Source organism: Watersipora subatra, chromosome 4, assembly GCF_963576615.1.
Source record: "Watersipora subatra chromosome 4, tzWatSuba1.1, whole genome shotgun sequence".
Taxonomy (NCBI): Eukaryota; Metazoa; Bryozoa; class Gymnolaemata; order Cheilostomatida; family Watersiporidae; genus Watersipora; species Watersipora subatra.
Genome location: NC_088711.1, coordinates 9,029,647 through 9,056,412, shown reverse-complemented (window position 1 = coordinate 9,056,412; position 26,766 = coordinate 9,029,647). Strand labels below are relative to the sequence as shown.

Here is a 26,766-nt window from a genome sequence, read left to right as displayed (position 1 = left end):
AGTAAACACGCTACACAAAAAGAAACACAGTACACAGAAATAAACAAACATCTCCTTTTAAAAACGTTAGAATGGTAAATGTTGTATATGTCGATTAAAAGTACATTTTTTTATGCAAAAACATGTTTATTATCCGTGCAAAGCCAGGCATTCAACTGGTATACAAAATACATATAACATATATATTGTATATATATATTATATATATATTATATATATATATTATATATACATGTATATTATATATATATTATATATATATTATATATATTATATATAATATATATATTATATATATTATATATATAATAATACCAAAAATATAACAAACAGTATTTGTTAAGAACTCGCTTCAAGCACTCCCAGACCAGTCAAGATTTAAAGTAAGAAGACAAGATAGAAACATCTGCAAACACCTGTACATTGTTGTGACTATTTGAATATTTATAGCAGACTTTCACACACCCTATTTTCTTTGAATAATAAGGCCTGAAAACATTGGCACGCTAATAGTTTCATTGCTGGTAATGTTAATATGTTATTCTACAACTGGTATTTTAGACCAGGCCTGAAAATATTACACGTAAAAGTCTGGGAAAAAGATCACGTTTGTACATTTAGCGGGATACTATAGAGCAGCTGTCATGTTCGTCGAAAGCTGCACACCTCTTTGTACAAGCTACAGCGCAGGTGTGAAGAAATGTTAATCTATGCAGAGTGTTGACATTTGGATAATAGATTCTCTCCAGATTTTTCCTATCACCTGGTTAGTCACGCGGAGTGTGAACGCATTCATATGCATACAATTTATGACTAATCTAGAAAAGCTAATCACTTCGTGAGGCGATCCGAATGCGTGTATTGATAATAAGCCACACCTCCTGCACCGTCCAACCCATATAACTCTTTTTCTGTCAGTTCATTGATTCTACAGGTCGACTTTAGAATGCCTGTATTACCGCTATAAACAGCAGATCCTCTGAGTGAATATCAGAACTCTGTAAAAAGGAAGAGCGACCGGACCTTGCTGACAGAATGTCACACGTGCTCAGACGAGGCTCTCCTTCGCTCGCTGACATTTGCTGACAACCAGCATGACTCTCTGTACAAGTTTATCACACCTCTCTTGGATATTTGTGTTTTTTAACTGCCTGCATTCTATGTCATGTGACGAAATTGTGGAATGTTCTACAAATTCAGAGGTAAGACTTGTTGGCATGCGACTAGTCTTCAAATAGAGTAAAATAAATTAAATTTTTATTGTGGTACGTATAAATTTTTATTGGCATTAGTACATCATCAACAAAATTATGTTTTTCATTGCATGTCAAAAACAAAAATGAAGACAGAAATCTAGAATTATCTAATGAGTGGAACAAACGTGCTTTAAAAGTTGGTAATCTAAAAATCTAAAAGTGGTTTAGAGTAGAACTTCATAAAACACCTGCCAGCTATTGTCAGTTAGTGTCAGCTATTAACTGACACTTGATTAATTGTTTTTTATAAACTCATCATGTTAATGATAGAGGATTCAACTAGTAAATCTATGACTCAACTGTATTTGTAGCGCGTGTGAACTTGTATCACTTACTATAACACTGACTTGTCAAGACTTTAAGCTTTCAATTCTGGTAACCTTAATTTTTCTGTCAAGTTATATAAAATATTTCGGAATCTCATAACGGTGTTCAGCCAAATAGGTTTGTGTATGCATAGACAACAGACTTGTTTTTGATAGTCTTTGTGTTCTATAAAAATTTTTATATTATATTAAAATACACTACTGCATAGAAACAAAGGAGTTATTATTTTTTTCATACCGGTCATCTTATATTACAAAAATTATCATAAATGCATCTTGTTGACTAAATTGCTCTCAATTTTGGTTTAATTAAAATAGTGTAGAAGAATTATTGGTTTCTCATAGCAATCTACAGCTCCTTTCAAAGCAGCTAACTCATGCATATCATAATGGTAGGTGATTCTGTGTGAACCAGAATCACCGATCAATTGACCAATTAGGCTATTGATATACTGTTCAGGCTCCCATCATTAGACTATCAAAACAACTGAACTCTGATTCTTCTGGAAGCTTCTATTTAACCTCAGCAAAAACATTTCTGCGCCCAGTTTATTTGCTTTTGTATTGTCTCGGATAACAAAAAAGTTATAATCAAAATAAATTATATATATGCATTGGTTTTTTGGAATAAATAAAAAACTTTTTTTTATTTTGGTAATATTAACAGTTAACACAGAGTATATATTAAGTATTCGTTAAACCATTTATTTTAGCGATTAATTACGCCACGCTATTTTGAGAGGCCGGCATGCACCTCAACACACCTGTTGGTGTGTGTCAGATAACGCATCACTGATAACTCCCATGATATAAAGTGTTTGTAGTAAATGGTGTGGAACAAGCAAAAGACAGCTTAAACTGACCAGTCAAGCAGGTGGCTGCCTCTTTAGAGATAATACATCGCCGCTGTTATATCACACTGTAAAGTTATGCAGATGGTGTATGGGCAAAGTACAGAACTATAAAAACACAGTTCCATCAAATTCCTAAACTGCAAGACTGGATTCAGTGCATATCCATCCACCTACTGCAGACACAATATGCTATAACACTGAACTATACACTAACACTGACTTCAGCTCACAACAAACTCAACGATAACGGCTCATTAAATTAATCCTGTTATTTCTTAGATTAGCATTAAGAACAAATGTTTTGATATTAAGTGGAATAACTTACCCAGCTAATATATATATATATACACAAGCATTGTTTTTGGAGCAGTGCGACTGATTGGACTCGTGCAGTCTCTCTGGCTAGACCATATTATTTTGTTTCGTCACATTACATACAGCCTAAAGTCTGTTCTCCGTATAGCTAGCAGATATAATGCATAGTAGAGAGATTTGTGTCTGCTTTAACTCCTATAGCAAAATTCAGTGTGGATGTCTTTTGCATACGAACGAACACTCATAAGTATTTTTGAATTTTTGATAAAATCAATATAACATTTAATGTAGGAGTTTAAAAATGGTATGTCTGACAAAAATATAACCATCTGAATGTATCTATTAAACATAGCAATGTTTTATTTCCTTTTCTGGTGTATTACTTACAGAGTATCAATAATAAATGGGTTATTTATTCTAAAAATTTGGTTTCACTTTTAGGCAAAACTTGAAAATCAAACATACAGTAAATCCCTTGAAAACACTTAGTAACCCCTGCAGCATTTGGCTGCAAAAGGTTTCCAAGCAACAATTAGTATTACACAAATCTGCTTATTTGTTCCAGCAATCTGAGCTCAACTCCTTCCTGTGGACACTAGAGCGAGACCCACCCTCTTATTTCTTTGGCACCATCCATGTTCCTTACACAAGAGTCTGGGACTACATCCCGCGAAGCACTAAAAATGCTTTCAGGTACTCTGACAATGTCTTCTTTGAACTCGATCTGACTGAGAGCAGCACAGCGACAGCGTTGGCAAACTGCCAACTTCTTCCCAAGCAGCAAACCATTAGCGAATTCATACCGCACAAACTATATCGCCGACTAAAGCGCTACATGGAATATATCAGGCGGAAGATTCCGGACTGGATGGGAGATGAACATGGTAGAGAGAATGCAGAATACTATGCGGATTATCAGTACAGGTTAGTACGCAAGTCTATTCCTCTATTTATTAAATTAAAATCTTCGCGTGCTACAAGCAACAGGAAAAAGAGATTATTCTGTAGGAAATATCTAACCTAATCTAATTTGGTAAATACTTACTAAAAGATGCGCTCAACAAATTTATTGCTATTTTTTAATCGTTTGTCAAAAGAGGCAAGATGTATACCTAAACCTAGTGATTTAAGCTTTATTTTTATAAATTTGGGTTTTTGCACTAGTGACATGGCGGTATATTTTATTTATTGATTTGTTCTGGCACTGTGTATAAAACACTTTTTATAAAAGTGATTATGAACTGCCAAAAGTCTCTCACTTGCATTTGAAAATGATTGTCTTGGTTTAAGCTTTATCTCTCACTTCCGTGTAGCTCTGTTTAGATAAAATAAAAGTGTATATAAAATATATATATATATATATATATATATATATATATATATATATATATATATATATATATATATATATATATACTGATACTGCGGTGATACTGCGCACTTTCTGCAACTCAGGTGAGTTGCAGAAAAGTGCGCTATTGGGAACAGCTAAGATCTTGAGACGAGTGCTCAAACTCCCAGGTCTCTGGTAGGAGACCCGAGTTAGAGCAGAATTTACCACCCATACGGGGTATCCGGGGTGAGGAAACAATTTTTTTTATATATTTATATATACTATAACTTACTTTTTTCACAAATAATTCACAAATAAAAAAAATGAAAAAAAATTATATTTTTTGGCGTATAACAAAATATCATTATTTTGTTAATAATAATCGTCAATATATATATATATATTTATTTATTGACATTGGTAATCATAAAAAAAATATTGTTTTTCGTTACTTGGCAAAACCAATTGAAAATATAGAAGCTATAAATTTTCTTTGATACCTTTTTTATTAAAAGTAATTATTTTTGTTTGGCAGGGCTATAGTTGGATCATGGCAGCGAATGAAGCCAGTATGGTTGATGTTGCTGCTGAATTCACTGACGGAGAATGACGTGAAGCTGTTTGGAGTCCCTGTGCTTGACTTGTATCTGTCACGACAGGCTGTGGAATGGGAGAAGAATGTTGGTGCAATAGAACTCGCTGAAGAACAGTGTGCACCCCTCAACAAGTTGAACAGTACTCAGGTGAGAGTGCCCATGGGCTGACGCGCTCCCAAAAACAGTGATTATTTTGTCAATTTAAATGTCATAGATGATAGTTAGACTGACCATACAGTAGATAATTTAGTTCAGCTAAAAATTCAAGATAATATTTTGATGCTGCCTGGCAACAAAGTAGTTTTTAAGCAAATTCTTTTGATGTACATGTATGAATATATGTTGAAACAATGGTGTACTACGGTACACATGTACATTGTATTACACAGGTGTACTATGTGTAGAGGTGTTAACATTCTTCCTAAATTTGTTTATATTTTATGATTAATAAATTCAAATCAAGTATCAATTTTTCAAGTTGTATAAATTATATAACAGTTTTTTTAACTTAATTTAATTTAATTAAATTAAATTATTAAATTATTAATTAATTTATAATTATAATAATTTTTTATGTGGTATGACTGTTTCTCAGCCGACAAAAATCTTTTTTCATAAAAAGGGTGTTTATTTTTATTCCTCAACCTAATCATGATGTTTGTGTCACAGTTAACTCTACACCATATGGTGATCTTTTGTTAATATAGTAAGTATGGTGTCCTAGCTTGTAGCTTAATACTGAATACTGACCGGTATTCATTTCCTTTTCATTTTTAGTAAAAGAAGTCACTGTTCTTGTCTATTTAGTCCAGACTTCAACTTAAATAAAAAAGGAGTTTAAAAGTGTTAGTTTGAAAGTAAAAGAGAATAATATTCTCTCTCTCTATAATACAATAAAGTACTCTTCAATGAGCTCTAGGATCATTCTTGATTCGAAACAGTAACAGAGGAATTATTTAAAAGCTGAGTATTCTAGAATCAAAGCTAAGTTGTTTATTTTGATGAAGTTCACGGTTAATTGATAACAAAGATTTTTCTGGAATAATCACCTAATCATGATGATTATTGACAAGAGCTGCGCTTACACCTTGCATAGATTTAAACGCTATTCCAATTTAGCAGCATCAAATACCTTGACATGTTACTCTTATCAGACATGTTACACTTACTGGAGCCTTATTTTAATGCAAAATTGCTGAGCGAGATGTGACTATCACAAAATGAGGTGATGTAGTTATTTCTCGCCATATGAATTACTTTTTGGTATAGCGTTAAGATGATATTACTACTATGAGGCATTGAGGATGGCAGGAAGCCCTCCGCTTTTTGATAACTTGATAAAAGCTCATAAGGCAGGACATAAGTTGAACTAGGCGTAATTATATCTCAATAATTGCTTGGATGTTGGGGTAACCCAAGACCTTGATATGAATTCTGAGTTTTATGATATTGTAAAGGCTTTCATGTTGACAAGTAATGTGCTACAATGTCTATAAATAGAACAGTTGTCTTGAATTCATCTATATGTATCCAAGAGCTATAAGTGTTACTTGTGTGTCCGCCTTGAATTACTCATAAATCATTCATGATAAAAGAGAAGAGTAAGAGGTCGTATCGGTATTTTAGACAAACAATTTCTAAACCGCATATAACTATAAGCCAAAAACACCTTTTCTCTCACCCATGGACACCTGCCTTATCTAGCGACAATATTGCTTTCACGTTATGTGCAAACATTTGTCAACTGCACATATTAAAGTGTTAGACGATAGTTTGCAGGATGATAAGGTATTGCACTAACTCGACTCAAGCGTGGAAATACTCTCTTCATATCTTGAAACAAAGTGCAAATATCTGACCTTTGGCAGCAGTGGATTTTACTGGTAGATAATTAGAAGCTTAAATGAAATGATCAATATATATATATATATATCTGTATATATGTATATATATATATATATATATCTGTATATATATATATATATATATATATATATATATATATATATATATATATATATATATATATATATATATATATATGTATATATATATATCTGTATATATATATATCTGTATATATATATATGTATATATATATTACCGATTTGGGTTTTTGGTATTTTGTGTAGACAGTTTTTACAGGTTTTTAAAAAGCAAATGAATATTTAAAGATGTACTTCTGCGAAATCTTTGTAGATTTTGTTAGAAAGTATCCGTATTTTTTTATCATTTGCGATTGTTTTTGATGTTTGAGTTGGTCTGACTGTCAGGATGTTTTAAGATTAAAATCGACAAAACTTGATCGCAGTTGAAATGCTCAGATCAAAAGAAAGTGCGACTATGACGTCTATAGTTTTAAAGAGACCAACAAAATAGAGGCGCATAACGCTGCAACTTGAACGCAATAGCTTACCCTAAGACACTCATATTTCGCTAGTATTTAGTTTTGTGAGTAGCATACAGAGGAAAATTTCGCTGCAACTTAATTTCGCAGTTCTGATGAGTGCGAAAATATAGTGATGTGAAAATAAATGCAGAGGAACAAACATAATTAGATTCCTCAGGTCCACTTCACTGGTAAGAAAGAAATTTTCCATTTGAAACTAGTTTGTAATTGTGAACCGCAGGTAGAATTGTGTGGGCGATATCGATGATACAATTTGATCGCTTGCTGCCATTTGTTTCTTGGACTATCAATGAACAAAGCTATTTAATTCCGCGTTTTCGCTCGTTCGTTATGATAGTTTAGTTTCGCTCATGAAGTTTTCGCGAGAGGATGACTCCGCGAAAACGCGAAAGTTAGATGATGCGAATACATAAGTGTCCTAAGGTATATCAACTATAGCAATGATAGCAACTAGTGACATCATTTCACATGTTTTTTTTCTGATCGCTTTAGCTGTGATCAAGTTTTGTCAATTTTAATCTTGAAAGATCTCGGCAGTCAGATCACCTCAAACATCAAAAACCATCGTAAATGATAAAAAAAAATACCGATACATTCTGATGAAATCTACTGAAATTTTGAGTAAGTTTAACATTAAAAAATTTTTGTAATCAAATCAGTTTAAATATTTTCAATTTTGTCTAGCTTCTTTTTGTCTCCCCCAACAAATGCAAATTTTTTTTAGCCACAAGCTTATTCTCTTATTCAGAATTTGTTGCTGTATAATAATATAATAGAAAACAATATAAATAATATAATAATAGAAAATATATAAATAAACTCAATGCTATTTGTACATCTGTACATCTGTTACTCTAAAACGGTACATCTGTTGAGCTCTATGCCTCTGAGAATTCTTCTAATAGAGGCTGATTATTTCACTTTCTTGTAAATGTAATCACGGTAGCGCGTTAACACTTCATATACACGCACCACACTTAACAACAGTTTTAAGCATGGCTGAAATCTCCAGACGTGTGTTTACATACCTTGTTCTAAAAGTCCGTTCAGCATATCAACTCTCTGAGCTGGGAGAGCACAAGAAAAGCAAACTCAACTAATGAAACCACAACAAAGACGCGCTCAATTCCCACACAGCTTCGATACAACAGCAAAGTCATCAAGCAGCTTTTGTGTTTAGGACACCTTGCTGGGTATAATCAATCATCTCTGTCGGCATCTAATAATGTTTACTCTTACTTTCTTGAGTAAAATAACCACCACCGAGTCAGCATTACGTGCCTTGAAACGGCAAAACAATGCCGCTTATTGTGAAGAGTGGGGTATCAGTGAGGAGCCATCAAGTGTTGTGGTTAAAAGGATGATAGGGCGCAGTACCTACGCTGCCTCTGTCTACGTACCTCCTTAACCTACACTAATTAATGACACTTTGCTTAATAATTCTCTCGGGTATTAGCCGATTACTTTCTGTTTATTTTGAATTAAAATACGTCTTGTTCACGCAAGCAACTGTTTGTTATCCTCATTTGTATACCTAAAATAAACTGTAATAGATTTATCTTATTGTAGTAAAAAGGGTTAAGGACAGAAGTGCTGTCAGCAGCCACTTTAGACGCTAAGTGCATATAGCAACGCTCGTCATTAGCATCGATCAGGGAGCCCTTCAAGCTTCTGAATGACTTTCGAGTACATACAAGTATTTCCCATGAATCTCAGCGAAATGATAATTAAGACCCGGAGACTGTTGGAGTAACCGTCTGCTGATTCAGAAAACTAAAAACCGTCGTTTTGAATAGAAGAACAACTTCTCCATTCAACAAAATTGGATGACAGTACTGATTATTTTTATTATTGTTGTTTGGCTGTGTCATCTCTTTTCACGGTGATAGTGCATTTGGAGACCAACCATTAAAAGCTTTTCAACTAAGCTAGAAACATAAATAACAATTTCTATAGCCTCAGCCGGTGAATAAGTCATCGTCTCGATGACTATTCTGTTGAGCACACATATTTGACTCGTTCCTCTTCAGCAAACACAATGCTTGCTCGGAAGGGTAAACATTACAATCAACAAGTGTTGAACATGCCCTACCGCCGTTATAATTATTACGGCAGCGCTTGTCCGGGGTCTCTTTTGTTTAATTCCATGAGAATATTTACCTCACTAGCTGAGCAGCGATAAAAAGAGAGAACAAAATGTTTGTAATGCGAAGGAGCTAATAGTAACTCATCGACGTTGAATTAATATCAACTGAGTATTACTTGAAACGGAAAAATGGAAGTTTGAAACTTGGCTAGCTTACTCATCTTCAGCCATAAAGTTGCCATAATCTAAAATAATAGTGAAATAAAAAGGAAAACACAATTAAAATTCAGGATTATCGTTTGTATGACAAAACAAACTTGCATAATAACATCCTATCATGGAAAATAAGTGTGGAAAAAAGCCACTAATCTACCGTGATCGGTTTCCGTTTTGTTCACTAATGCGGTCACTCTGATGTCAAAAAGAAAGCATTGATTACCCTCTCCACAGGCATTCATCTGAAATTACCAAGGTCTAACTCTGTGTAACTGAGTTTAAGGTCATCTATTAATGATGACCTATGAGGCAGCATATCTCTTGATGACTAATATCAGATAAAACGAAAGATTCAGTAAGGAAATATGCAAAATATCCTTAAATTACTGCAATGGAAAGCTGATCAAAATAGCTATGGTGATAAATAGCCCATGATTTCTGATGGTCCGCTGCTGATTCCCTCAAATGGCGTTATTACATCCACACAGGGCGAGCGAATAATCACCGTAAAATATAAATGAAAGTAGTAAATGTATTGCATGGCCGGATGTGTCAGTGGGCAGACGTCCTTATAGGTCGATTGTTTGTCTGCAGGTAATCTTCGCACTGGATCAAACACTGAAACAGCATGAAGACCGGAGGGAGAAATCTCAATCCATACCTGACAACAGTGATCTGATAAAACATTACAACTGTGGAGATTTGAAGTCCGTGCTTTTGCAGAAAGACACACTAAAGGTCTTCCATCTAAACCTCTTTTTAATAAACATAATTTACTTTTATATTTTTTTGGTCTCATGGTCTAATTTACTTTAAACGGCTTGACTGGTGTGAATAAAGTTTATATCTACCTGTAAACAGTATGTGCACCTGGAACAGTATAAACCGGCATAAACTAGTATAAACCAGTATAAACCAGTTTAAACCAGTATAAACCAGTATCTGAACGGCTTTATATTTTCATGCTTTTCTATCAAATGGTTTCTATGTTCCTCTCCTGTCTCTGTCGAAAATTTCCAGTAGGAAAACTACTGATGTAGAAATCATACATTTAAATGTTACACTGTGTTCTTGTTACTGACTTACTTACAGATAGATCTCAAGGCTATGCAACAAGAGCAACCAAAGCTAGCGGAAATGGCAAAAGAGATGGATAAGTTTTTTGTGGATGAGCTTCTATACAAGAGAAATGAACGAATGGCAACGAGAACCTTTAATCTTTTGCAGGACAATCCAAATGAAAGCTTCTTTTTCGCGTTTGGAGCAGGTGATGCACTTGACTTACTTAGAGAGTATCTAATAATATTGTAGCAATTTCTTACTTGTTAGTTTACTGGTAGCAACTTGCAGATATGTTTTTAATTTAGACTACTATATAACTGTACTGAAGTGAAATGAAAATTAGGGTTGTATTTACATAGATTTATAAAGTTACATTGAATGCTAGCTAAAGTGGATATCATTATGTCTAACTTAATAAATGGTGAATTAATCAATTAGATGAATAATTGCTAGCTGATAGCTAGTTATATCGTGTACTCGCACTAACACAACACATTGTACTCGCTAACACATTGTAGAGCCAAGGCTATAAAATAAAAAGGTTATTTCCTTATTTAATGACACAAAGTTTTCTAGCTCTTATTGCTTAGGCCCCCTACATACAAACTTCAAAATACAAAATTAGGTAATCTTTTCTACAATTTCCTCACATTCTAACATAGTCTAAAATTCTAATATATAAAAATATATATTAGTTTTTTCTAAACTACAAACCTATGATAAATCTTTAAGAAATACTGCATATACTTATACATAGCATTAAAATAAATGGATTATATAACACTGTGTGAAAACTAAATGGAAAAACTAATTTATATGCAATAAAAAAACTAAATTTATAAAATAACAATCTGTAAGAAAAAGGCTACTAATGTTTCTTACGTTAGAGATTCCTGAATTCCAGTAAGGGTTTAGCTATGCATGGGTTTAGAGGTACCCGAAAGATTTGCAAGTGTAACTTACAGTAAGTAAAGCTTCTATCAACTTACCTTATATAGGCCTGTACATATGTCTTTATTATTTTTATATTTTTAGTGCTTTTTATTTTTTAATTTTGTTTTGTTCTTCCTTTTACTTACAAAATTCCAATACTCTAAAAAGCTTCAAACGACAAGTTGATATGTTAATAAGTTCTTAGGGTATAGAGTCAAATATGAACTGAACTTTTACATTTTATGTTAGAAAATGTTTGCTCCAAAATGTGGCAGCATTAGACTGTGGAAACTATAACAGAAAATAAACTTCATATGATGAGATGATTTTACTCTGTCTCCTTTATTGCTAATCAAGCTTTTAATTACAACAAAATACACTTTACAATTTAATTCAAGGGATTTAAAACAACGTCAAACAAGTTATTTCGATTTTTCAATGTATGTAAAATGACAATAACGTTTTTATAAAAAATATAAATAAATACCTCATGCTTATTTAGGCTTCAAAAAAATTTAACTTTGATAAAATTGTAAATAATTTAATAAAATAATTCTGCATATAAACTGTTAGAATTACAAACTCGCATGAAACTTGAAAGTTAAGTTTTCAAAATTTGCTGCTTAGTGCTGATTCGCAATATAATTTAGTGGACTAGAAAATTGATAAACCAGAAAGTTTCTTTACGAGATTGCTTTGGTGCACCGGAACATCAGCACACTCTACATAAATGGATAATGATAAAATTGATGCAGGAAACATTAGATCCCTGAAAGAAATCCTAATTGAGAGACAGCTTACAGTCTTTCTACTGCATAACAATGCGAGTGGGTATGAATGCATATCTAGGAATGAGATCTTCTGAATGGATATATCATGTCTATGTACTATGTCTATGTACTTTCAACAAAGTGATTAGTTAATCATCTCATTAGAGGTGAGCCGTCAGTTGCAGCTCCGAACCCGTTGGCATGCCTACATCTATTCTTCAATTATTAAAATGTTGTTTGCAAAGCAATAAATCTGCCTTTTGTACTTTTTATGGTTCCTTACAGGTCATTTTCTTGGCAATAACTCTGTGATAGAAAAACTAGTGTCTCTTGGGATGCCCATAAAACACACAAAGCCCGAGTCTCTTATACAAAGCCAGTAAGTATAGACATGGTTCCTTGGGGCAACTGTGATTTGCAAGCTAGACATGGTTTACCATGGATATATGTCACAAGTTAGCATACTTAGGCTCCCCAGAGGCTTTGTAACATTTGTTCCTGCTGGGACCTAAATAGACGCATCATTTAACATATTACGATGCTTCTCAACGTAAATTGTGCTGCCTTCTCCAGTCATCACTATGTAATATTCTGTGGCTTATGGACAACTTATTGAGCACTGTATGACTATCAACTAACAAATTTATGTTAGTGAGATTAAAAATGCATACTCATATATATGACTGCTATTTCTATAGTGTTTATGTGTTTGCAAATAAATCTGGAACACATTGATAAACTAAAAGTGAATATAACCCTAAGGCCGAATACATGTAACATACAGCTACCTGCTAAGTGCCTGTCTTGGTTGAAGAGAACTACATCCCTTGACCTCTGCACTACATCCCTTGACCTCTGCACTACATCACTTGACCTCTGCACTACATCACTTGACCTCTGCACTACATCACTTGACCTCTGCACTACATCACTTGACCTCTACACTACATCACTTGACCTCTGCACTACATCACTTGATCTCTGCATTACATCACTTGACCTCTCCACTACATCACTTGACCTCTGCACTACATCACTTGACCTCTCCACTACATCACTTGTCCTCTGCAATACATCACTTGTCCTCTGCACGTGTGGAGTTGCTAAATGCAAATTGCCAGTTTTAAGCGGCCAGTGTCTATGATTTATCAAGAGTTGCCTTTGCTAAACTTTTCTGAGTTGTCAGTGCAAACTGCATTGGGTTCGATGAGGCCAGTTCTTGTTGAACAGCTGTGCTGTGTTTCTAGTTACAAGCAAATTGTGTTGGTTTGCCTGCTGTAAGCTGCTAACTGTCACTATTTAAATTGTGCCAGTTCGCTAATTGCAAGTTGCTATTTGCTACTGTGTAAGCTGTGTTGGCTTGCTAACTGCATTTTGCCGATTGTTACCCATTACTGCTGTGTCGAGTTGGCAATTAGAAGTCAGATGTTTTTATTGAATGAAGGCAGCCAACCGGGTGGATGCTTCATGGCGACATCGCTGATACTGACACTAAAAACATAGCCTTAGGGAGCTATTGTGATCTTCCGTCATTATGTTTTATACAGCATTGTAATTTTTTCTATCTGCGCTAACAGCGTTTACAACACTTGCTGCCCTGGGTTATTCCGATTAAGGTTACTTTCAGAGGTTGCTTTCCATTTTTGTTAAACACGTAAAATATAGCAACAGCAAGTTTTTCATTTTCTGGTTATTTCTATGACATAAAAAGCACTGGTGAGACTAACGAGACTGTAAGTAATACGGAAGCTCTCAGAATATAAACTAAAATACTAGGCTTTCTGATGCCGCAGGCATCGTGTGCCGAGCACATAATTCACTTGTTGGTACATCTTAGTTGTTGTTGGGGTACATATGTATAGTACATTTTTGTCTTATTGTTTTCATTTGAACAAAGAAAATTGTTGATTTGTCTATCTACATGCAAGACTTCAACAGCAGCGTGCTGCCGATGCATTTAATTGCATTTTTTTATTACACATCTAATGCTTTATGCTTGCTTTACCTTCAGGGTGACATGCAACTTTCATCTTGTGAAGTTTGCGGTTAAAATTAGATAATTTGTAACGTGAGTGTTGAACACTGGTACTGGTCGAGCCCTGAAAGTTGTTTGAGCAGAATGAGTATAGGTTGACCTTGAAATATATCTTACGCCTTTTATTTTTTCTTTAAAAATAGAAATTCCTAAAATGAGTTCATTTTTTATTTCACCAAGTAGGTACTGTGTGAATTATATTACTGGCACCTGCAGAGATAAGCGTCACTCTTCAGACAATTTAAGAGTTGTTGGTTCAAGTCTGTAAAGAATTGTCTATCCATAATTTATCTACATTAGTTTTATTAAAATAACTTTAAAAAATAACCAACTTCATACACAATCAATCACTGGCTATCAAGACTTGTCTAACAATGCTAGTCATACTTGGATAAAAATGTACACCATGTGAGTGTTTGCCATCAAATACTTAATACATATCAGGAATAGCAGGTGCTTTCTAGTCTATGATTTTAGTATGAGCCCATGGTTCAGATTGGCTGTACCATTGGCTGTACCATTGGCTACAGTTTACTGTAATACATTGCAATACTGTACAATTGGTACAGTTTGTTGGAGTCAATAAAATAGCAAGACTGTTTGTGTGAGCTAATGAGTGTTTGGAACAGTCTGCTGAAACCAATGAGATAGCAAGACTGTTTTTGAGAGCCAATGAATGTTTGGTACAGTTTTCTGGAGCCAATAAGATAGCAAGATTGTTTATGAGGGTCAATGAGTGCTTGGTACAGTTTACTGGAGCCAATAAAATAGCAAGACTGTTTTTGAGAGCCAATGAGTGAGCATCTGAGGATCCAACATAAAAGCGACAAGGCTTAAAAAAATTGGTGCTGTTCTTGGGAGCTCATTAAAGCTAGTGAGATCTGAGAATGTGTTATGATGAATATATATAGAGGCACCGACCAATGCGCTTCCCTTCCCATTGTTTCCTGGGTAGACACCTCTTTTCACAAAGAGTGTTGCTAGACATTCGCTCTCTTATATTACGAGACTCGCCCTTTTTGGGTTATCATGTTCTTCTCGCCTTACCCACGACAATAGACAAGTGTTAATAGTGTGAGCCTTACATTTATCACCATTCTTTTAATCTGATCTAGAATATTTCGTAAAATGAACCGCCCATGTTTTGATAACATTTTAGCGTTTATTCATATCATAGACATATCATAGACATATCATAGACATAACTCGAGCCTTTTAAAGGTTTTTTGTGGATATTTAAATGCAGCTTTTGTAGTTAGAAATTGTTTGCTTGGGCTAATGATAGTGCTCACTCAAATTCCTTTACTGTCTAATATATCATGTATTCAACGAGTAAAATTTTAGAACAGTGAAATTTAAACAGACTTTGAATTAGAGCTGGAAGTGTCAGCGATCTTATAAACTAGAAGAAAGGTTTTGTGTAGCTGAGAATTCGACTTGGCAGGTGCAGAGTAATAGATATACCCAGGAATAGCTATTTATTTCACATACAATAGAAGATCTGATTGCGAAGGTCATTAATGGCTGAATATAGGGGGATGTGTAGGCTGTAGCGAGAACTTATTGCTTGTAAATGAATTTCTGGTTTACTAGTCTAACAGCTCTGTATATTCGCTGAGAGAAACTTCAATACTCTCTTTCCTTTGTAGCCAAGTTTCTGTGTATCACATTTAGATTTTAAACTTCAAGCAAATACAAGTGCATTAAACTTCTGCAGCCTTCGATGATAGTTTCATTAAGCTAGTTGGTCATGATAGACTTGCCCGATTACTAACATTAATCCATCACACAAAACTTACTCAAAAATCAAAATTGCAAAGTAATAACATGAATGAACCATCTGTCTGCTAGGTCTGCAGCAATTAGCCAGATATTACGAGTGCTAAGATGAACCCTGTTATTTGCAGCTATGGTTATGCTATACTCCATATTACAAAAGCCTGTTGTGTGACCTAAAGAACATTGTGGATTGTATACATCTGAACAGATTACAGGGTTAGCACAGCAAATGCGAAGCTCGCTATTTCTCTAAAATTCAAATAAGTACTAATGTTGTATTTATTGTTAAACCTTTTGTGTTTTTAGTTAAATTTATCAATTGTTCATTCCTGAGAGATTACTCAACAGTAATTTTTCATTTGTTGGTATTTGCCATTTGACACGGTGTCATCAACTTCTCTAATACAGTCCGTTTAAAAATATGACCACAATTAATTTTCTTCTGTAGTGCGAAGAGAGAGTCAAGCATTCATGGTGCATTTAGCCACATAGATTCTTCATTGATCGCTAGTCAGCCATATATAGATGCTATGAAAAAATTGGATCAATTCACAACATTTGGGTAAGTTTAAAACCTAATAAATATTCAATATCTTCAAGTAAATGAAAAGCGTAAAGCGTTAAAACGACTTTCCAACTCCATGACAATTTCATGATCATTTGAGAAATTCTTTGGAGGCCCGAAATATTCCTTGAAATTACAAAACGTGAAATGCTAGTGAAGCAAAAAAGCATCACAGCAGCTTATAAAACATTTTTAGAGTCCTTTTGTACCACAAACACTGAATTTCATTGTTTTCACAATTGAATTTGAGTTTTTCTTGAGCTCACTTGTCATTTTCAACAATCGATTTTCAGTCACGTCTGCCATGCACTAGCTTTAGATAGATAGTTCATCACTGAATTGTGACTAGCAATAAGGCATGTTTGCGTTGAGTGGGACAGACCACACCGGGACAGACCACAACCATGCATTGTGTCAGAAGATTTGACGAATTCTCTATTGTGTGGCTTTTGTTTTCTCCCTGTTTAGATTGCTCTGGGCATGTTGATAAGCACTAGCATAGAATTGCTTTTTGATACAGTTAATTTCTGACCACAGGCATGGCTTGATTAGGGTATATTTTTAGATATCTGTCTAATTAGTTATACCAATGAGCTAACCTCTTATCTTTTTTGCGTCCGACCCAATCATGTGATTAGCTAGTTGAAATACTGATTTGATAAAGCGACCGCTAGTGTTTTGGAACTGGTGTGTATGTATGGATGTATGTGTGTATGTATGTACCTACATATGTACATACATAGGTACATACATATGTACCTACGTATGTACATATGTACCTATGTATGTATGTACCTACATATGTACATACATACGTATATACATACATATATACATACGTACATACGAACATATGTATGTACGTACGTACGTATGTACGTACATACACACATAAGTATATACGTATGTGCGTATGTATGTCTATACGTATGTATGTACGTACATACATACGCATATATGTATGTATATAGGTATGTACATATGTAGGTACATACATACATTGGTACATATGCACATACATAGGTACATATGTACATACGTAGGTACATATGTACCTACGTATGTACATACGTATGTATGTACGTATGTACGTACGTATAACTTTTTATTAGCATTGGTAATCATCAACAAAATTATGTTTTCAATTACATGACAAAAGGAAAAAATGAAAAGACAGAAATCGGGAAGAATTACTGAGTTGAACAAAAGTGTTTCAAAAGTTGATAATCTAATAGTATTGCAGAGGAGTTGGAATAGTGAATTGAAGGTTGTAGTAAGAAAAAGTTCATAAACTGCAACATAAGCGATGGTGAATGTTGTTGTTGGTGTCACAGAATAAAAAACTATGTTGGTCATATGTGTGGACTGGTAAATACCAATATTCTGGGCATAGTTTATGCAAGATTTTGAAAGCTGTAACACAAATGCAGAGATGAGTAAGTTTGGGATAAGGCAAAATGTTCAAAGATTTTGTGATGTGATATGTGGAAGAGCCTTAAGATCTTTTGTTTTACTGGATTTCGGCCTTGGAACACTGTTAAAACAGTAATAAAGCTTATTGCATTTGCCTTCTCTCCTTAGACCTCAATTTAGTCATTTACTATTTAAAAAAAGCAACTATCTGTCAGCCTCGGTCTCACACAGCTGCCCCTAGACACTTTACAAAAACAAGACTCAAAGAATGCATGACAAGACAAGACAGAGTTTATATGACATATTTAATTATAGGAAATCCACGCGTCACGGGAAAAAGAGAGACAGGAAAAAGGCAAGGAGAGAGCGACTATATAATAAACATAATAACAAAGAAGCAGACGCAGCCAGCTTTACCAAGTCATTTATTAAAGTTGAAGAGATTAGGTTTGTAGCTCTGTTATGTGATAAACATCTCTACTAAATGATAAATAACATAGAGACTCTTACCCGATGCTAAACTCCTGCTGACATTCAGCGTAAGACCTCATTACTCCGCAGTATTATTTAATCTCTTTAATCCACTAACATAGTTAATCCTTTTAATCCACTAGCATTGGTTAATAACTAGGTTGAGTCATAAGACACATTTGCATGGGTTGATTAAACAATTCACTTACATAAGTGGTTTCTATTTGGGCAGCTACAAACACCGGGTTATTAGACAGCAGATGATGTCTGACCATAGACTGGCAGTAATTGATATCTGGTGACGCGTCTTCAACTGTGATGATTTATAATTTACAACATTTAACATCAACTATATCTTATCACTATAAAAAATGGATTTGAAGAAAATATGCATTTAATATTGTCTTACACAAAGATTGCACATTATTCAGTGATCCAAGGCGGCATTATACCTTGACAGTCTGATGGTACCATAATAGGATCAATTGCTTTGTTTTCATTTAATTTCAACAGGCTGCTATACCAGTGTATTTACAGAATTGACTTAATGATAGGTATATCAAAACAAATTGATAAAGGCTATTTCCTGTTTTGTAGTCACGTCACGGAGACAAATGTTTATGGTTTGTTGGAGCCGCAGACCAGCCTATCAGCAGCATCAGTGCAAAGAAATTCTGGTTCTTTCCTTGTTCTTTTAGCTTGTTTAATCCTAGTTTTGGTAGTACATAGTTAACTGAAAAACTCTATATGCTAGGAGTTGTCTGTTCAGAACAGACAACTTACAAAGACTATTTTTTGACATCGCTTCAGTATAAATGGAACCTGTAAGACATGTCAATGTTTAGATTGAATGAAGAATGTGCCGCATAATACCTCTTGATGTTTTTTTAAGAATCTCTTGAGACAGTCTAGCTATTTTCAATATTAGCTAATCATCCCTAAGAAAAATTTGATCTCATTTTTGTGACATACAGTATCTCGATAAATGATGTATATCTTTCAACTTTGAACTTTTTAAAATTTCATCAAACCTATTTAAAGTTTTGTGCAATAAATTATATTTTTGTGAACCATTAAACAAATATATTCATAAATCTCACTATTGTGCAGCTGTTTGCAATTATGTGACAAAAGAAATGTGAAAGAGTTATACCCGCCGACTGCAGATCATGTTCTCAGGCAGCGGGAGTTTCATACACAAAATGTAGTTCGCATTCACTTTATAAAGTTTCTATGTTCAATAAACATAAGTTACTGTTTTTAGAAGTAACTAGACATCTGGTCTGATCAGCTGCGAGATATTTCAAGTGCGACCATCTTGCGAAAACCAAAAAAATATAACATTAAAATTTTCAAATAAATTATTGTAGCTATATAACAGACATAAGTATGTGAGTACCAAATCAGTCTTTCCCTCCATCTTCGTTCAAGGTCTGGTCATCCATCTTGTCAGCCCAAAAATCGTCCACTTTATTTCGTATGTTTTCATTTTCTCGTCGCCAATCTTTTTGCCAATGTCTGAGCTCCTGTATATCTGATCGCCTTCTGACTAAAAAGCCTCTCCAATGAGACTGAATGACTAAAGTAGCCTCTTCTTCTGTCCATATAAGAGAGAGGGGTAGAGGAGGTCTCGGACTGCGAAATGAACAAGGTTTATAAGATTGCAACCATGTGGCAATTTTACACAATGACTTGCTGACTCCTTAATAATAGTTTCACAATAATGTTCAAACATGTCTGAAATGTTATTTGCATGTAATAAGTTAAAGAAATCACAAAGTTTGTGCTATTACAAAAACTAAATTCAAGTAAACCAGGGTAAAATAATGCAGTTTTACTATAATAAAAGACTGCAGCAGTACCAGTTGCTCTGGAGTTTTGAGTACGAAACATAGACTTAGGAAACATAGACTTAGGAAACATAGACATAGGAAACATAGACTTAGGAAACATAGACTTAGTAAACATAGACTTAGGAAACGTAGACTTAGGAAACATAGACTTAGGAAACATAGATTTAGGAAACATAGACGTAGGAAACATAGACGTAGGAAACATAGACTTAGGAAACAGAGACTTAGGAAACATAGAATTAGGAAACATAGACTTAGAAAACATAGACTTACGAAACATAGACTAAGGAAACATAGACTTAGGAAATATAGACTTATGAAACGTAGACTTAGGAAACATAGAATAAAAGAGCATTTAGCTCTATATTAATAACATACTGGTGCTTCAGATGTTCTTGAACGAAGGGAATGTCAAACAGTGTAATTCCAGTTCGGTCGCCACTATTCATCTTCGCATTGTTCCTAGAAACAATCAGCAAGCATAGAAGTGAGGCACTATTTAAAACTACAAAGACATCAATTACCTCTCTGATTTTCTGAAAAACTCTGATGTTTATGAATACAAAGCTTGTTAAAATTATAATGTTGTTAAAATGGAAACGTTAAATGTTTGGTTTGGTACCTTTTATCATTGTCATTGGCAAAACAACATTTAAAAAAATGAAAACAAGCGAACAAGATTTGTCTGCTCACTAAAAGATATAACAAGGAGACAACTTTCTATATGAATTATACGCTACAAAACTCCTGTATCTTTTAGATTTCCTCAAAAGTTTAAAGCTGCAGAAAAAAACTAAACAACCGATGAAAATGAATCAAAAAATTGCTTTGAACTGAGACATAACTTGCAGTGGACTGAAGCTTAGCATGTTCAAAAACAATAGCTTGGTCCACCATCATGCTATAATTAGCTGCTACTACACTAACATTTTAAAATTGCAACATCCCTTGACAAAGTCTAAAGTCAAACATTAAAAGATTACACAATAAAAACTTCAAAAACACTATTTTAGCTAGAAAGATTTTTGTGTTCTCCAATATCTAATAGGCCTGACGTAAATCTGTGAAGTACATGAAATGAACGTTGATTGTGTTACTTATAAGTAGAAATAGAAGCAGTAAAGATCTGTTGAGGAAGTACCACTCACAATATTCTTTTGAAATTGTAAATAGATTTTTTTGTCATAAAACTACATTTTCCCAGCATGTGTTAAGACTAGACTAACTCAATATAAAACAGAAAGCTGCAAGAGTATATTATGCTACATATGCTATCAAGTGCGGCTAGATATGCTATACATGTATCTAGCCGCACTTACGTGTAGCTCTAGCCTGTCTGCGCTAGCAAATAGATGGTTTACAGCCCACTAAAGATTTTTGTTTCATATTAGAATTTTCCATGTTATAATATATACTAAAGATCTGGAGCATTTTTCATCTAAAGTTACATATTACATGATGTTATTGCAACAGAACTTACTTATATAAATATTCTGTGATGAAGTCCAAAGCGTTGAACTTTGTCCTCTTTCTCTCGAAACATCGCTCTTGTTTAGCAGAAACCAACATGGCTTCCAGTGCTGGTAGTAAGTGAGGAAATACATAATGCTCAAGGTATTCTCTAGGTGAACCTAAAAAATTGTTACGTACGTTTACAAAATTAGAAAGCGAGCCGCCTCAACTTTGAAATGCTTTACATGTATAAGTATTAAACATTAGATAGCTAAAACTACCAATGTTTTGGTAGAAAAGTTTGTGTATTTACTTTATTACTATTCATGTGCTGACAATCGTTTTCAAATTTGTCTTCATGACCATGGATGACATAAAAATTGTTATTTTTAGCTTTTAATTGAAAATCTAAATGTTGTAATTGAAACAATTTACTCAAACGTAGGATGAGTATTTGCAGCCGAATGTACCAAGTTAAACTATTATCTAGCAGTTATAGTCACACATGGCTAACTGAGCTGAGTATAGGTTAATATAGATACTTACATTTCTTTCTATCAGGAAGTTGTGGAGAAGATTTTGGTGGTGAAGGTGGAACTGGGTCAACGAAGACATGCCCAATGCATGCCGGATGAGAGAGCGATGGATCAAACTCTACATCTGTGTCAATGCTTTCAATACGTTGATGCATTTTACCATAAAAAACTGGGTGATGTTTGCTGGGATCATAGTTTAATGCGTCTACATCTTTTTTTAGCTCATCAGTGAATGGTGGACGCATTGACTGAAACTCTATAAAATGTATGTGCATTTATACACAACACATACATTTATGCAGAATTGAACAAGCGTAATATCTATAAAAAAGGGTTAATATTTTCATACTATTATTTCATTTTTAGAAGTCATGTCTATTAAAACTGCAATGCATAATATTTTAGCATTGTTATTATTGTTCTAGTTTATTAACATACTAGCTGAATGCCTGGTGTTGCAGAATATACAACAATTACCATTCTAACTTTTAAATGAAGATGTTTGTTTATTTCTGTGCGTGTCTAGCCAATACATAATTCAATTATTTGAAAGCTCAAGGCATAGCTAAAATAGAATGTTGAAAAACCTTTCTTTTTTTTGCTACACATTCTTTTAAGATTTAAAATGACTTATCAACACTGGAGGTGATGTAGTTGCCATTGGCTAAGTTTCTTTACCAAATGAATTTTAATTTAATTTTAATGTCTAATTCTTTACTAAAATAAGAGCCATGTTTGTCCTTCCATCTGGGCATTACGAGAAAAGGCTGCACCTCATGAATATTGAACTCGTCCATTTGGATCCGCAGATGTTAAGCCACGTGCACTACCACTAAACCATGCAGCTGCCCTGCTACAGTTTGGAACAGTTGTGCATATAATCGTTACATAGCATGATCTTTCACGGCACATGTGACTGCAATCATCATTTGTGGGAAAGTCTTGGCAAGTATTTTGCTTCTAGTAATTTAAGCAACGATATACAACCTCCACTGGTGGTTTAGGCGAGCATATTTTAACCAATTATTGTTACTGTTTGTTATAGCTGTCAATGCAAAATATATGAACACCAACATGCGACTCTAAATGGTATAAAACATCGTTACATTCTAACACAGGCTATTAACTTGGTTAAGCAGCATAATAGTACTACTCCAGTTTACTTTGCCATATTACAAATGCTTAGTAACACACTATATGCAATTTATGTGTAACTGATAAAATAAAGAAAAATTATTAACATATTACCTTTGCATATTTCTTCCCAGAGATTTGGCTCTGGAACTGTAGTTATGATTGACATGGCAAATTCTGAAATAAGAAAAAAATAGTTGTTTTCTAAACGTGAATGAAAAGTGAATTGCAAGCAAGTATAAAAGTTGTCATTTTGGGCAAAATTGCTGATGCTTGTAATTCTAATCATGTAGAGTGAGCAACGTCAATCACATAAAAATAAAGCATGTAATGTTTTGTTACAAGAAAAAAAATTATAGATTCTTATGCTAGTTTATGATATTGATTTTGCTAAAGATTATGTTACAGAACTGTAGTCTAATCAGTAGCAAGGAGTAAATTGTGTTTGCTTACCTTGTGGTATAACGGATCTAACGGTTTTAGTAAAACATTGTACTTGTGTGTGAAAAAACACTTTTTTTCTTACGTTTCAATAAACAAAGCCTACTTAAGTGTTTACTACCTTGAGCAGATACAATACATTAACGATAAGTTAGTTATACAAAATATACCTGTAATATATTTTGTATATGTTAGCAAAGTGAAGACTTCAAAAACACAAAATAGTCAATTGAAAACGATAAGTTAGTTATACAAAGTATATCTGTAATATTTTTTGTATATGTTAGCAATGTTGTGAAAACTTCAAAAACACAAAATAGTCAATTGGAAATTATTACGACGCTCCAGGAGAGCATCTGTACTCCGACACTTTCCGTTTCTTGGCAACTAAGTAGAAAAGAACATTATTCTCGTCGTTAAAAGAACTTTGGGTAGACAACTCTTAAAAATAAATATTAGCTCACTTGTTTGTTGACGAAAAAGCAAACGGTAAGCAATCCGAATAGCGATGCACGAACACTTCCAAGTGACAAGTTGTAGCGATTCAAGTTAGACCAAAATGCTAAACAAAATATGTTTGCGTAAATCGTTTTGCTGTGTATAGTATATTAGTTCGCGTCGTATCAGGCCACTTAGTGAATTAGTTGGTTGGTCAGTTAGTTAACAAGTTAGTTATTTCCTTAGATACTTTATAAGTGATTGATGAATTGGCTAATGAGTATGCGTGTGAGTTCTGACACCATGAAAACATTTATCTACGAAAGGCGATCTCCAAATAGTAGATGTTCACCACTTACTCAACCTGACAGATGCAAAAAGTTAAATTCATCAGCTTCACAACCATTTAATTGTTGTCATCTATTCTCTCAGATTTTGTAGTAAACACTTTGTTTGGAATGTAGTTGATATAAACGCAGTCATGATTAGCAGCTTTCTCGGTCTCTTGTTCGACCCGTTAAAAAGCGTATCTATTATTATACGATACGTTTTTACGTATAATCAGAATTTGCTAACAAGAAAGTTAAAGTTGGAAAATTTTAGCGGAATATTTGAACAACACTTCGTTTAATCAGTGGTATAAAAACCTTACGTGGCAGGGGGAGGAGATGTTTATATCATTGGTTTAATACACTGATTCAGTGAATGTTTTATACATATTTTAGCTGTGTATTTTAATTATGCTTCTCTAAAGTGAGGCCATGTGTATCCATTAAAGTTCTCCAAACGTTACAATATGTTCAAATCAACAGGTAGCTATCCTATTTATGTTTGCACTGCTAACACATCTGTGTAGCTTGCTGCTATCTCAGAACATAGATAACTTTTGTGAAAAGCCTTTGCTTAGTCGTGATATCAACAAAAAAACATTTGAATTTATAAGCTGCTTGTATACACAATTTTCTGCCAGTTTCATAATTATCTGTTTCTAGGTGTATAAAAGTTGGCTCGTCAACACAATATCAACGATGTTAAGTTTCAGGCGTAGTATAGCTGAGACTCAATATATTACGGTAGTAAGTAACTAACTGATCTATTGAGTCTATCTGATCAGTTAGTTATTAATCAGTTAATAACTAACCGATCAGTTAGTAACTAAGTTAGTTACCTACCTCTGTGCGAGCTTTTATAGTAAAATTAAATATAAATAGCTTCATAAATCCAATTGTTATAAATATTGACCTGTCAGTCCACCCAGATGGTCTTTAAAACTAAGTCACTTACGACAATAAGTCATAAAGCCAATAAAAAATATCAGACTTGATCATGCATGCTATTTCATTAGATGCTATGACGAAAGGTTTCAGACAAGGATGGATATCTATCTCATAGTTGTTGTTTCCTAGAATGGATCCGACATTGTCGCATTTCAATCAGATTCTGTAGGCAACGGGTATATACCACGATAAAATTAGTTTTTCTAAATAGCTTTCTAACTAGCACCATAAACACATGTCATTATATCAAGTCCGGTAGTAATTTATTACAAACTTTTATGGTATATTTACAACCATAATTGAGAGATCATGCAAAAGTCCAATCTTTCCACATTAGTCAATAAGTTAGGCTGCTTGGGATCAAATAGCTCTAGACTAATGATTATAATTACTACATACACTGTATCCAAGCTGCTCCTGTGACCCAAGCTGGGGTGCAATTAGCATGGCATGATGAAATATGCGGATGAAGTTCATATCCTTATTTCTCAGTAACACTTCTAACGATCAGTTGCCTCGCCGGACTAGATTTAAATGCAGGGATGACAGTGAGTTGTCTTAGTACAATTACATTAAAAGTAGTTTATGTACAAAGAAGCTTCACTTTTGAGGTTTTTGGGAAAATCTGTACAAAACATACAATTTGTTAACTTCTACAATGTGTCCTGGTTGATATGATTAGAGTTGTGCACGGCATGTCTTAACATGAAAATTAATCAGGCATATTCTGCGGTAGATACTGTTGATAGACTGTGATTACCTGAGAATCGAATAGAACAATCATTTTGGCTTAATTACTGTTGATAATGTAGTTTCTTGCTGAAAATACTTTGATGGTAACCTAGATTATTTAGGCTGTCACCTAATTCAACTTGAGTTTAATTTTTTTAGTAATAACTTTGACAACTAACTTCAGCTACAAGCCAATCATTAAATTGATTAAAAATTTTATATTTGCTTCTGGTCATCCAAAATAAAACTGTCATAGAATAAAGGGAGCTAGTTTCTGGTCACATAATGTTCAAGAGCAAGATATATGAATAATGGTTAATATTATAAATATTATGAATATACATGCCCTGTGCTACAAACATCATGCATGCCTCAAACTGATGCCTTAACCAGAGTGTACTCTTTCTACTTACTTTTTTAGCTGAGTCACAGTATATAAACACATATAATTCCCACAATATATTAAAAGGTATAAATGTTTGC

At 33.9% G+C, this 26,766-nt stretch overlaps 2 protein-coding genes across 2 annotated transcripts; one reads left to right on the top strand and one right to left on the bottom strand.

Annotated features, from left to right (window-relative positions):
- Positions 1 to 939: 939 nt before the first annotated feature.
- Positions 940 to 19,519, top strand: LOC137395219 (metalloprotease TIKI1-like). The gene is made up of 9 exons (XM_068082065.1): positions 940 to 1,202; positions 3,317 to 3,675; positions 4,620 to 4,827; positions 9,987 to 10,130; positions 10,485 to 10,659; positions 12,443 to 12,536; positions 16,420 to 16,533; positions 18,265 to 18,396; positions 19,018 to 19,519. Exons 1-9 carry the CDS (start codon positions 1,095 to 1,097, stop codon positions 19,151 to 19,153), a joined length of 1,470 nt encoding a protein of 489 aa, XP_067938166.1. The 5' UTR covers positions 940 to 1,094; the 3' UTR covers positions 19,154 to 19,519.
- A 115-nt stretch (positions 19,520 to 19,634) lies between these two features.
- On the bottom strand, positions 19,635 to 24,206 carry LOC137395220 (IQ domain-containing protein K-like). The gene is made up of 6 exons (XM_068082066.1): positions 24,102 to 24,206; positions 23,510 to 23,575; positions 22,272 to 22,517; positions 21,754 to 21,904; positions 20,652 to 20,735; positions 19,635 to 20,055 (listed from the first exon to the last, which is right to left on the bottom strand). Exons 2-6 carry the CDS (start codon positions 23,562 to 23,564, stop codon positions 19,824 to 19,826), a joined length of 768 nt encoding a protein of 255 aa, XP_067938167.1. The 5' UTR covers positions 23,565 to 23,575; positions 24,102 to 24,206; the 3' UTR covers positions 19,635 to 19,823.
- Positions 24,207 to 26,766: the final 2,560 nt, after the last annotated feature.

What these genes read in the sequence shown, in the direction of transcription:
- LOC137395219 (XM_068082065.1), top strand. Translation starts at nt 1,095, where the DNA reads ATGACTCTCTGTACAAGTTTATCACACCTCTCTTGGATATTTGTGTTT. An exon ending in ACAAGTTGAACAGTACTCAG is followed by an intron (nt 4,828 to 9,986) that starts GTGAGAGTGCCC and finishes GTTTGTCTGCAG; the next exon opens with GTAATCTTCGCACTGGATCA. An exon ending in GAGTCTCTTATACAAAGCCA is followed by an intron (nt 12,537 to 16,419) that starts GTAAGTATAGAC and finishes TTTCTTCTGTAG; the next exon opens with TGCGAAGAGAGAGTCAAGCA.
- LOC137395220 (XM_068082066.1), bottom strand. Translation starts at nt 23,564, where the DNA reads ATGTCAATCATAACTACAGTTCCAGAGCCAAATCTCTGGGAAGAAATA. An exon ending in CTGGGAAGAAATATGCAAAG is followed by an intron (nt 22,518 to 23,509) that starts GTAATATGTTAA and finishes TACATTTTATAG; the next exon opens with AGTTTCAGTCAATGCGTCCA. An exon ending in CAAGAACATCTGAAGCACCA is followed by an intron (nt 20,056 to 20,651) that starts GTATGTTATTAA and finishes TTCATTTCGCAG; the next exon opens with TCCGAGACCTCCTCTACCCC.